The 12,578-nt window shown below is 42.8% G+C and overlaps 2 protein-coding genes across 3 annotated transcripts; one reads left to right on the top strand and one right to left on the bottom strand.

Moving 5' to 3' along the window:
• Nucleotides 1–114: 114 nt before the first annotated feature.
• On the top strand, nt 115–3,066 carry LOC147853824 (pentatricopeptide repeat-containing protein At2g33680-like). Its single transcript, XM_087332638.1, has one exon. The coding sequence runs from the start codon at nt 187–189 to the stop codon at nt 2,851–2,853; it is 2,667 nt and encodes an 888-aa protein (XP_087188764.1). The 5' UTR covers nt 115–186; the 3' UTR covers nt 2,854–3,066.
• Nucleotides 3,067–4,025: 959 nt separating this feature from the next.
• Nucleotides 4,026–5,906, bottom strand: LOC147853823 (uncharacterized). 2 transcript variants are annotated; one of them, XM_087332282.1, is made up of 2 exons: nt 5,504–5,906; nt 4,026–5,443 (listed from the first exon to the last, which is right to left on the bottom strand). In XM_087332282.1, exons 1-2 carry the CDS (start codon nt 5,775–5,777, stop codon nt 4,236–4,238), a joined length of 1,482 nt encoding a protein of 493 aa, XP_087188408.1. In that variant the 5' UTR covers nt 5,778–5,906; the 3' UTR covers nt 4,026–4,235. The 2 variants fall into 2 exon arrangements, with proteins under 2 accessions (XP_087188408.1, XP_087188407.1); XM_087332281.1 differs by having other exon boundaries at nt 4,026–5,905.
• Between the last annotated feature and the right edge of the window lie 6,672 nt (nt 5,907–12,578).

Raw genomic sequence — 12,578 nt, 5'->3', positions numbered from 1 at the left:
TCTCTAATAAGCATTTCAAAACAAGACTACAAAAAGTCGCTCTTTCATGTAGTATCCATGGAAGAAGAAAATATATCGTAGTTACATACAATATGAGGTAACTAGCTGTTTTCTTCGTCAATCAGGGGTTCCCTTCAGGGACCTATGTAGCTTCCTTCCTCACTCTTGCAGAGTAGACCCTACCTAATGCCCACATCATTACAGATTTCAATTCCTGTAAGGTTCAACAAAACAAAGAGAAACAGAAGCTTAACTAGCTTCTCTGGATCTTGCCATGGATGGAATAAATTTGATCTAGAAGGTGCGGTTCTTTCTTTAAGAGAAGGTAGTAGACCTCCTAGAATTGAGATTTTAGTCTCCTTCTTGCATCAATGTAGGAAACAAAGGAACCTTATTCATGCCAAATTCTTGCAATCCTACTTGCAAAGACATGGATTGGTTTCTCACAAATCCATCGGAAACTTGATTGTTTCCTTGCTAGTCGACGTTGGGTGCTTATCAGATGCTCAAACTGCATTTGACATGTTAGTGAGCAAGAATGAATATGCATGGAACTCCATTGTCTCAGGACATGCCAAATACGGGGAGTTTGAGTATGCATTCATCATGTATAAAAAGATGCGAGAAGTTTCTGTGCCCACTTCTCCACATACTTTTGTAGCCTTGCTCAAATCATGTGCTTCGTCACAATGTATTCAAAGAGGCCGAGAAATACATGCTGACACGATTCTGGAAAGGTTTGACAGAGAACTCTTTGTAGGTAGCACCTTGGTTGATATGTACGCAAAATGTGGAGCGCTTGCAAAAGCACAACAAGTCTTCAATGATCTTCTATCTCATGATGTGGTCTCATGGAATGCACTTATGTCTGGGTATGCTAAACAAGGGAAGGGAGAGGAGGCCCTTGTATGTTTGAAGCAAATGGAATCGGAAGGTATTCATCCAAACATTGTCACTTTCATTTGTAGTTTGAAGGCTTGTGGCATTGTCGGTGATGCAGATGAGGGTCGCTTATTGAATGCTGAGATTGCCCGAAAAGGGCTCTTGGATAAGCATTGCTTTGTTGGAAATGCTTTGGTTGATATGTATGCAAAATGTGGCTTACTTGCCATGGCAGAGGAAGTATTTGATAGCCTTCTGGATCAAGGAGTAATCTCGTGGAATTCACTGATTACAGGCTACGTCAAACATGGGTGTTGTAAAGAAGCTTTAAACTGTTTTGAGGAGATGCGACTTGATTGTGTCGCACCTAATTCTGTGACATTTATTTGCATCTTGAAGTCTTGCAGCATTTTAGGAGATGTTGAGAAGGGCAGAGAAATACATGCCATAATTGAGGGAAGTGGTCTCATGACAGACTCCATTGTCGGAAATGCCCTGGTTGATATGTATTCAAGTTGTGGGATATTTGAGAAAGCTCGAGAAGTGTTTGATAATCTTTTGGTTCAAGATGTAGTGGCATGGACCACCTTGATCACAAAATATGCAAGATATGGAAAATATGAGGAAGGACTTGCTTGCTTTGAGGAGATGAAATCTAATGGTGTTTCTCCAAACTCTGTGATATTAATCTGCAGCTTGAATGCTTGCTGTACATTAGGTGCAATTGAAAGGGCTGAAGAAATCCATGCTGATATTATTAGGCTAGGATGTTTAGGAAATGATACTGCAGTTGGGAATGCATTGATTGATATGTATGCCAATTGTGGTGATCTCCATAAAGCTCAAGATGTATTTGACAAAATTCCTTGTCGGGATGTAATTTCATGGACTACACTTATCACGGGATACACTAAACATGAGTATAATCAGCAAGCGTTGAACTGTTTTGAGAAAATGCAACAAGAGGGCATTTCTCCAGATGGTATCACTTTTGTTTGTACTTTGAAAGCTTGTGGGAGTGCTGGAGTGATAGAGAATGGCATTAAAATCCATGATGAAATTACCAGAAAAGGTTTGCTGGAAGGAGATGTAGTAGTTGGTAATGCACTCATTGATATGTATGTGAATTGTGGTATGCTATCGAAGGCAAAGGAAGTTCTTAATAAGCTTCCATTGCAAGATCTAGTCTCATGGACCACACTTATTGCAGGGTATGTCAAACATGGCCTCAATATTGAAGCATTGGACTGTTTTGAGGAAATGCTGTGTAAACGTGTCTCACCAGATGCTGTTACATTAGTTTACAGCCTACAAGCATGTGGCAATGCTGGAGCCACAGAAAAGGGGCAAGACATACATGCTGAGATTGTTAGGAAAGGATTATTGAAGAGTGAGCTTGTTGTAGGCAATGCATTGATTGATATGTATGCGAAATGTGGCATTCTGTGGAAAGCACATGAGGTATTTGACATGCTTCCAGATAGAGATGAAATATCATGGAATGCACTAATTGGCGGATATTCACATTTGGGTGAATGTGAAAATGTTTTTCGTATTGTCAAGAGAATGGTAGACGAGAACAAAAGGCCAAACCTTATTACTCTTGTTAGTGTTTTGAATGTATGCAGTCATGCAGGTCTAATAGAAGAGGCTCATATGTTGTTTGATGTATTTAGTAAAGAACATGAGATCGCACCAACCATGGAACATTACAATTGCATGATAGATCTTCTTAATCGTGCAGGCCAGCTAGAGAATGCTATTGCAAGGATCAAAGAGATGCCAGTTGCTCCGAATCTTGTGGTTTGGCATACAGTGATGGGTGCTTGCAGAAAATGGGGCAACTCAGAGCTTGCAACAAGAGCTTTTGAGCAAGCATTGTGGACTGATGACAATGATGCAGCAACATATATCTGCATGTCCAACATTTATGCAGGAGATGGAGTTTTGCAAAGGGATTCTACTTCATAAAAGCACTGCAATGTAGCAGTTCTGAAAGGTTAATTTCTGGCATTGGAATTAAGCATAACTAATGACAACATGCAGGAGAGCTGAATGTAGTTCTTGGCATGTTAAACAGATATAGTCTACAATGGGAATGAAATAACTTGTACAATATGATCTTGACAGGTTGCAAGTAAAAGATGCCATTTTCTGTATATATACAGCTACTTAGTTCAAATGGATATCAATTCATGAGCACCATTAACTTATTTTAGTAAAAACCTACAGATAGGATATAGAAAATGTCAAGAGTTATTTTTCTCAGCAAAACAGGAGATGCAAATTCTCTATCATCCACTGGATGATGTGTTAACATGGATCAAAATACCAACATTCTTTAAACAATGAACATAAGAGTCTAATTTGTGTGCTATAGTTATCGAATTGCCTCTTGATTACACTGTCAGATGTTTATCATTTCTGACAAATCACCTGTTGGAGTCCTTCATAAAGGTTAAAACAATTTGAAAATATAATCCACATTGACACAGCAAATGAAAAACCTACAAAAGGACCAGAAACATGTACATCGCATAGCCCTTTTATAATTTGGTTATGTAAAATAACAATATACATGTTCGGAATAATTACACATACTTGGAGAGGTATATAAAATGGGTGTGGCTTTGTCAAGAAATTTGAGGTCGCATGGATAGATGATGTGTCTTGTTACAAAAAAGATTGTGATATTTCACTTAACTAAATCCCATTGACATTATTATAACCACTCACGTAAGGAGGCACAGCATACATCAATTATTTTCATTTCTATGTTCTTCTAGGTATATATCTTGCAAGCAACGTTAATTTAATCGAACGCGGAAAAAAGGTCAGTATTTCTACAACAATCCTTTGAGATGATTCAGGAAAGAAAACCTAAACCAGGTTTGAGTCCTTGCAAACTAAGTCTGTAGCTCAATGACCACAGCTATTAAAATATGTCCACGGTGTTGACGAAATCTAGTAAGCCTGGAATTTATTGGGTGTTCACTACTAAGCCTGTTTGCTGGTTTGTATATGTCGTATTGTTGTTTTAAGAGTTTCTCAAAGGTGATGATAATCATAATATTTGTACATTAATGCATTTGTTGAAAATGGAATATTCATTGAAGGAAATTTTGAATATCAAAAATCACATAGGTATTAAAATGCAATATTTAGTTATTCATCCGAGAACCATTAATTACAAAACTTGTTAAGTCTCAGTTAAATTTCCAGGAAATAGAGAGAATCAGCTGAGTGTACTTGATGACATCTGAACCAGCTGTGACGAAAAAAAGAAGGCTATAAATAGACTAGTTGTTACTACATACAGATCATTTGAACTTGAGGAACCCCTTTCAGGTTCATCATGGGGAGTTCTCAGGTGTTTTAAGACCTAAAGATGATCCACCTTTATGCAAGTTAACAATGTCTTGAAAGCTTGTTGCAACCATGCTATCCTTGAACTTTAAAGCATAGGTTGTCAATCCCTCTCTTCCCTCAGCTGCACTATTAATACATGCAAATGTCACCCCTCGACTCTCCATGTTAGTCACCTTCATATCCGGGAAAAGATTTGCATTTAGCAACAGTTTGTAGTTTCCTTTCATCCTCATTAGCAACCGTGCTTTGCTTGTTGAACCTTCTGAAACATTAATCTTCAGTTCACCTTTCCCACGCTCCTTCCAAGCATTACTAACAAACTCAAAAAGACTCGCACCTGAAGAAAATATTGCAGTTTCCTGCTCTTCTCCGGTGACCAAACTAACCTCCTGCAGCTTAAAAGAACCCAAAGAGGGTGCTGGTAGATCGCTTAAGCTCTTGCTTGTCTGAGAACCAGATGCCTGAAAACCAGAAGTACTGTTGTTTTCTATAGTACTTTCATCAGGAAATTTGAAAGAAAACACAGATCCTGGATTTGTTCCAGCAGTTGCATTTCCTGCCGAGCCAAAGATCTGTGATGAACTTCTAAACGATGCAAACCCAGTGGGAGTTGCAAAAGAAAGAGGTGCTGTTCCGAATGAGAATGTGGAACTAGAGAAATTTGCTCCAGGAGGAGGTATGGCAATACTTGAAATGTTGTTCGCTGATACCACTGGAGAGGATAATGTCATTTCAAATTGATTTGCATCTGTACCGTGGATATGTTTAGTTCTGTAATCTACCTTGCTGCTCCCACTCTGGTTATCACCAGACATAGAATCGTGTTTACGATAAGAATCCTTAGATTCAGTGCGAAAATTCTCAGATTCTTTTCCTTCACTCTGTCCTTCATCCTGCACATGGCATGGAACAATATTTGAGAGCTTAACACGTCCTTTATGTTGTTCATTGCAACTAACATCCACATTGGCATCAGCTTGCTCCCCTTGATCCTTTGCATGTAGTTTCACATTAATATTTGAAGCTTCAGAAGGACATTTATCCTCAGGTTGCTCATTGCTATGAACCTCCACATTAGCATCATTTGCCTCTCCTAAATTATCCACATTAGCATCAGTTCTCTGGTCTAGATCCTCCACGCTGGCATCAACATTCTCGCCTAAATCCTCCACATTAACATCCGTGTTCTCACCTAAATCCTCTACTTCACCTCCCCCATCTAGATCCTCCACATTAGCATGAGTTCTCCCACCTAAATCCTCCACCTCAGCATTAATTTTCTCGCCTAGATCCTCCACATATGATGGGGAAATAAACGAAGTCTTCTCATCATCAACATTAACATCTACATCATTGTTCTGACGCACATTGACTATCTGCCGTGCAGCTAATATCTCCTCTGAAGCTTTTTGAAACAATCCAGAACCCTGAGATTCGTTATCAAAGGATTGATCACTATCCTTAGATAACTGTTCTGACGCTACTCTTTTCTTTGATAGAGGGCTAGGGATGCCGTTGTCTCCCATCTTTGATTCTAAAAGCTCATGCCCAATGTCCTAAGTCTTCATTCTGTATCATGCCTTCCCAATGCATCAACCTCATATATGACAGTTTTGGTTGGGAGAAGTCTGCAAGAAGGAACGAAAAATTTAAACTATTTCTTTAACCTTTTCACCCCATTCAAATGAATAATCAAATGTGAGATTTAGGATCCATTCTTTTCTCCACTAACTAGGTCTGTAGCATGATTGAATATCCTTCCAACAAGATCTGGAATCATCTCCTGATTCTCGACCAGAATCTATTAAGCCTGGATCTAGCTGCCTCTAATAAAACTGAATTGCAAGCAAACCAATTCTATTCCAGACAAGACTTGCAGATACTGTACTGAAAATCCAACCACTGATGAACATTGCCATTTGCAAACACATAGGCATTTACAGTCAACAGAATCCCCAGTAACACATATTAGAAAGAAAAGACGTAACGACAGTCAGATTAAAAACTAGCCATTGTCTTAGCACCGTGAAAGTCGAAGAATATGAATACAACAAACAAAAAAACCCTTTCCGAAAGACTTCTCGAAAACGAGAGTCTGGAAAAAAGCAGACTGATTTCCAAACTAAAGCCAATCCGCACAGATATGCACAGATATGCTCACTGTTAAGTGGGAGAAGAAGATAGAAACTCTGGATTTGGTGCAATCCTGCAGGAAACTGGATAGTTTTGCAAAAACACACAGACACAGACACAGACACACAGATTGAAGCTGGATGGATCCAGAAAAGGAAAATTAAAGGAGAACCAACTATCTGTCTCTCTAAGAGCGATATCAAATCCACATATCCATCTGTGTGTCAGTCTCCAAGAACGACCTCAAAATCTCTCTCTCTCTCTCTCTCTCTCTCTCTCTCTCTCTCTCTCTCTCTCTATACCTGCAAGACGAAGAGCTCGGGCAGAGAGCAGCAGCAGCCTGTTCTTTTGAGTCAGTCTCTTGGCATGATAACGTTCCCGTCCCTTCCCTTCTCTCTTCTCTTGTGTGTGTGTGTTTAGAGAGAGAGAGGGAAGGATGCAGGGGAAGCTCTGCTCTGCTCTGCTCGCTCTCTCTCTCTCTCTCTCTCTCTCTCTCTGTGTATGTAGAGAGAGAGGGAGGGATGCAGGGGAAGCTCTGCTCTCTCTCTCTGTGGCTATGTGCTTCTGGTTCTTCTTCTTCTTCCTTCTTAAATCTTCTTCTTAACAATCAGCAACGGTTCGGTTTGAGAGGGTCCAAACCGAACCGTTTTAAATTGTTTGAAACCTGAACCGAACCGAACCGTTAACCATTTTTCAAACCGTAAAAACCGCAGTTTCGGTTTTTCAACATAGGTCAAATTTTTAATTTTTAATTTTTACTTTTTTAAAATTCATAATATTTCATTTTTTAAAATTTTTAAGATGTTCCTAAAATGTGAGAATAAGGTCTAAAAACGAAAAGATTTTTTTTTAATTAAAAAAAAAAACCCGTTAAACCATTTAAACCGTGGTTTTTGACTGTTGAAACCGGTAAGCCATTAAACCGCGGTTCGGTTTGGTTCAAACCCAAACCGAACCGTTGCCGATTGTTACTTCTTCTTGTGGAGGGGGTTCAATACTCTCCAAATGAAGCCTAGGACCTTCTTCTTTCTTCTTCGCTAGAAGTGGCAATTTAGAATGGCAACTACGTTTCAAGATCTACCACCATCCATAACCAAAACCTACAAACAGAGGGAAGAGAGAGAGAGAGAGAGAGAGAGAGAGAGTTAGGGTACATCAAATGAACCGAACGCAATGGTACGAGGACTTAGTAACCACTTGTAGAACCTTGGTTTGTGTCCCCCTGTAAACGCCCAATCAACCCATGGTTCCTCCTTGGTTTGTATTATGGTAAAGGACCATGCGCCAATGTCATACTCTACGGTCACCACCAGATGAAACCCAGTATTGGAAATGACACATAATCATTGTCGTGCTTCAACAAAATCCCAAAATCTGTGAGATCTAACCTCAATCATATCTCTCGCCTCTTTTACAACCCTAACGAAACAAGTGATCAAACTACATACGCGGCGGTGTCTCCTCTCTCCATGTCAATATAATAATCAAGAACACACGAGTAACACCTTTTGCAAGGAACTGGTGCCCATAAAAGTTAAGGGAGTGCTTTGTGTCATGAGACAACAATGTGTTGAGCATGGGAAGAACGATGAAATTTAAGTGGAATACTTTCATCATGTAATCGCCACCATGATGCCTTAATCGTGGTTTTCCCATTTGTTACAACCTCCTTCCCAATGAAATATTGGACAGTAGATGGCCATGGTTGCGAGTGCAAACTTGTGCCTTGCGATAACAAAAATTTGTGAGCCATCATACACATAAATAAGTCCAATATTGTAGCTTAGCTTAGGGGATCCGTCTTTCTCTCTCATGGGAACTATAATAAAGTAATATGCCAAGAAATATGCAAATTTATACTCAACATAAATGGATCAACCTACTAGAGTCACTCTCATCTAAAATGTTGTATTATAAGGAACACTTCATACACTTCTCTAATTTAGGTTTTATTATATGACCCAAATATGAGATGCATTCTTACCAAATGCACTAAGAGTTGTTATTGGACAACTTAGAGTATCATCTCACCAACTTAAGGTTGAGAATTGGGCATGCTAATGGAGTCCTCATTGTAGGAAATGAACAAAGTCGTAAGTGCGGAAGAGATCACATAGTATGAATCTGTGAGGAAGAAATACCTGCGTATGAGAGAGGCAAGAACAAATTACGTACAAGGAGAGAGAGAGAGAGAGAGAGAAAGCATATATCTATATTCATAAAGGGGCAACCGTTACAACAATGAACAACCAACCTTACAAAAGGTTACAAAGTCACTTTATATAGTGACTCACATAGGGCAACTGCCCTTTATGTTATTTACAGAAATAGCCCGAACTTGGGCTCTCTAAGAGGATAGTGTGAATACGTCCATTATACATTTGTATTCGACACTCCCCCGTAATGGGCGTATACATGGGTTATCTAAAAAATACGGGTATAGGAATAGGTTCTCGGACAGGTCGGTTTTGTTCGAATCAGCATGATCCGTAGACAGAAGACCGAACTGGTCGGGTCGGAAAAGCTGAAGCCGATCGTCAGTGAACCGATGTCTGTTGTCCGAAACCGTCCTGCACTATGTCCGGCTTCAACCGGACCGATATGTTGTTACGCCCATCTGTTGCCGAAGAGACCGGAACCGGTATGCCGAAAGACACTTGGTCATTCCATCTGCGACATTGTCGGTTGTGGATATCTTCTCTAAACCGATTTTCCCGGAAATGACGCAGTCCCGAACGAAGTGATATCGAACTTCGATATGCTTGGAGGCGTTGTGATGAACCGGATTTTTCGACAAAGCAACATCACTTTGATTATCGCTGTAGACAATTGGAGCCGAGTCGGAGTCGACTTGCCGAAACGTGTGCGCCAGCCGACCGAGCCATAAAGCTTCTTTCGTTGCGTCGGAGGCAACTACATATTTTGCTTCGGTTGTTGAGGTGGTTGTGCACTCCTGAAGTTTCGACTTCCACGAGATTGCTCCATTGCCGAATTTAAAGAAATATCCGGTTGTTGACTTGCGACTGTCCACACATCCGGCGAAGTCCGAGTCGGTGTAACCGGCTACGCCTGAAGTTGAGTTCGGACCGAAAAGGATGTCGTGGTCTTTTGTGCCAGCTAAATATCTGAACACATGCTTGACTGCGTTCCAATGCGATCGGTCGGGATTGTGCATAAATCTGTTGATGACTCCTACGACGTGAGAAATATAAGGCCGTGTCACGACCATCGCGTACATCAGAGAGCCTACTGTCGATGCATACGGTACCGACTTCATGTCTTCCCCCTCCAGACCGGATGTTGGGCAGTCTCGCTGAGAAAGCCGAAGATGAACGGGGAGCAGGGTCGAAGCAGACTTGGCCGATTGCATGTTGAAGCGTTCCAAGACACGTCCGATGTAGTCGGTTTGAGACAGAAAAAGCTGTCTTTTGGTGCAATTCCGACTAATCTTCATTCCGAGTATGTGTCTTGCCGGACCGAGGTCCTTCATGGCAAACTTCAATCGCAGTTTCCGAACGAGTTCGGTGAGTTCTCCGGTATGGCGACCAGAGAGTAGCATGTCGTCCACGTAGATGATGAGGAAGACGGGAGAACCGTCTTGAGCTGTTGTGGTGAATAGGTAGTGGTCCTCATCGCTCTTGGAGAAGCCGACCGACTGGATGAAATCGTCGAACTTCTTGTACCACTGTCGGGGTGCCTGTTTCAGGCCGTAAAGACTCTTCCTGAGTCGGCAGACTAGATGTTCCTGACCGGTGGCCACAAAGCCTTTCGGCTGCTCCATGTAGATTTCCTCCTTTAGATCACTGTGGAGGAATGCCGTTTTCACATCTAGCTGAATCAGCTCCAAATTGTCGGCAGCCACAACACCGAGCATGAAACGAAGGGTTGTCATTTTCACCACTGGTGAAAAGATTTTGTCGAAGTCGACGCCATATTCCTGTCGAAATCCCTTCGCAACTAATCTGGCCTTGTACTTTGGGGTGGTCGAGTCGGACGTCTCCTTTAGTCTATAGACCCACTTGCAAGGAAGAGCACGTCGATTCTTCGGTAAGTCGACTAGATCCCAAGTCTTGTTGGCGCGGATGGAGTGCATTTCCGACTCCATTGCCAGATGCCAGGTGGTTGAATCGGCAATTGCCGATGCTTCTTCGTAGGACATCGATTCGCCGGCGTCGGTGAAGAAAATTCCAGGAGAGTACCTCTCCGGAGGTTGCGACAGTCTCTCGGATCTTCGAGGTATGACTGGACCGGTCGCACCGGGTGTCGATGTCGGATGGTCGGAAGCTGAGCCATTCGGTTGTGCCGAATCTGTGGATTTGGTGCGAGAGAAGTCGGTTACCCGTGAAACCGGTCTTGTGTTGTGTGTTGGGCCGTCATGAAGGGTTGGCACTTCAGAAAATATTACCCTTCGAACTTCAATAGGCCTTTCGGTTGTTTTGTGCATAGTCGACTCGTTGAACAGGACGTCCGAACTTCGGACGATTTGCTTATGCTCGGGGTCCCAGAGTCGGTATCCGATCTCGCCGTCGGGTCCATACTCGAGGAAAACGCATTTCCTTGATCTCGGTTCGAGTTTTCGGCGGTTGTCTTTCGGTATGAGGGCGTATGCCTCGCAACCGAAAATCCTCAGCTTATCATAATTCGGCTTTCTGTCGGTCCATATTTCCTGAGGTATCGTAAGTCCTAGAGGTCTACTTAGCGACATATTGATTATGTGTACTGCCGTGAGTAGAGCCTCTGCCTAGAAGCCATCCGACAGTCTGGAGTGTTGGAGCATGGATACAACGCGTTCTTGAATCGTCTGATTCATGCGTTCTGCGATTCCGTTCTGCTCCGGACTATATGGTGTCGTATATTCACATCTAATGTCGCGTTCTCGGCAAAATTTGACGAATTCATCATATTTGAACTCACCTCCATTGTCGGTTCAGAGACACTTCAGTTTCCGACCGGTCTGGTTTTCGACAATTGCGAGCCAATCTGAGAAGATCGAGAACACCCAATCTTTGGTTCTGATGGGGTAAGCCCACACCTTCCGAGTCGAGTCGTCAATGAAACTGACGAAGTACGAGGCACCACCGAGTGACTGATGTGGCATCGGGCCACAGACGTCTGAGTGGACCAAATCGAGCGGGCTCGACTCTCTTGGTGCTGATGTCGGGTGTGATGCGGCTACCTGTTTGCCGTACTGGCAATGCTCGCAAAACTGATGGTTCGAGAAGGAGAGTTTCGGGATGTATCCGGCTCTGGATAGGTGCGTGATGCCGGCCTTACTGAGGTGTCCAAGTTGTCCATGCCATAAGGATGACACTGGGATATCTACCAGAAATAAGTCACCCTCTCTGAGTGTGACATACAAAGGGTACAATGAGTGTACCTTTGGTCCTCTAGCAAGCAGGAGGTTCCCTCTGTGGAGTGTCCACCCTCCTGATGAGAAACCAATACGGATGCTAGCTTCATCAAGTTGTCCGACTGAGATCAAGGGTCATGAGAGCTCAGGAACGTGTCGGACGTTGTGTAGTACGAGTGTGGAGCCACCCGGAAGGTTGAGCTCTACGGTGCCGATTCTGATGATAGCACAGTGTTGCGAATTTCCGACCCGAACTGAGTCGGAGTGTCGGTCCGAATATTGCCGAAACTGTGATCGGTGAGGTGTCACATGATACGACGCGCCCGAGTCCAGAAGCCATGTGCTTGATTCCTCAGTCGTAAGCATAACTTCTGATTCGACTGGATTCTCTATGGACAATATGTTCGGGTCGGTCGTCAATATCTTGGCTGAAGAGCCGACGTAGTTGACTTCCTCATGCCGGTTACTCCTCTGATCAGCTCTCTGAGCTTTGTTTGTCCTTGACTTGAGTACCCGACAGTCGGCCTTGATGTGTCCCGGTTTCTTGCAGTAGTTGCTGATTCGGGTTTCCCGGGACTTGTTGCGGCTTCACTGATTTGTCGGCGGTTGGGAAGAGCTTCTTCCCCGGTTGTTCGATCGGTCGGTCGAACCTTGTACTACATAGGCTTCTTCTGCCAGTCTTTGGTGAAAGACTTTCTCCGAGCTGCTTCAGTCAGGATTGCACTTGTGACTTCGGAGTACTTGATGGCAGTCGTAGAAGCGTTGCACACAGTTGTAACGAAGGTTTCCCAAGAGGAGGGGAGACTGCTCATGAGTATCATTGCTCTGAGTTCATCCTCGATTG

This window comes from Azolla caroliniana, unplaced genomic scaffold (assembly GCF_043228905.1).
Source record: "Azolla caroliniana isolate FFs.n. ecotype wild unplaced genomic scaffold, voAzoCaro1.0.p SCAF_16, whole genome shotgun sequence".
Lineage (NCBI taxonomy): Eukaryota > Viridiplantae > Streptophyta > Polypodiopsida > Salviniales > Salviniaceae > Azolla > Azolla caroliniana.
Note: the sequence above shows the minus strand (reverse complement) of the source record. Positions and strands in the feature narration are given on the sequence as shown.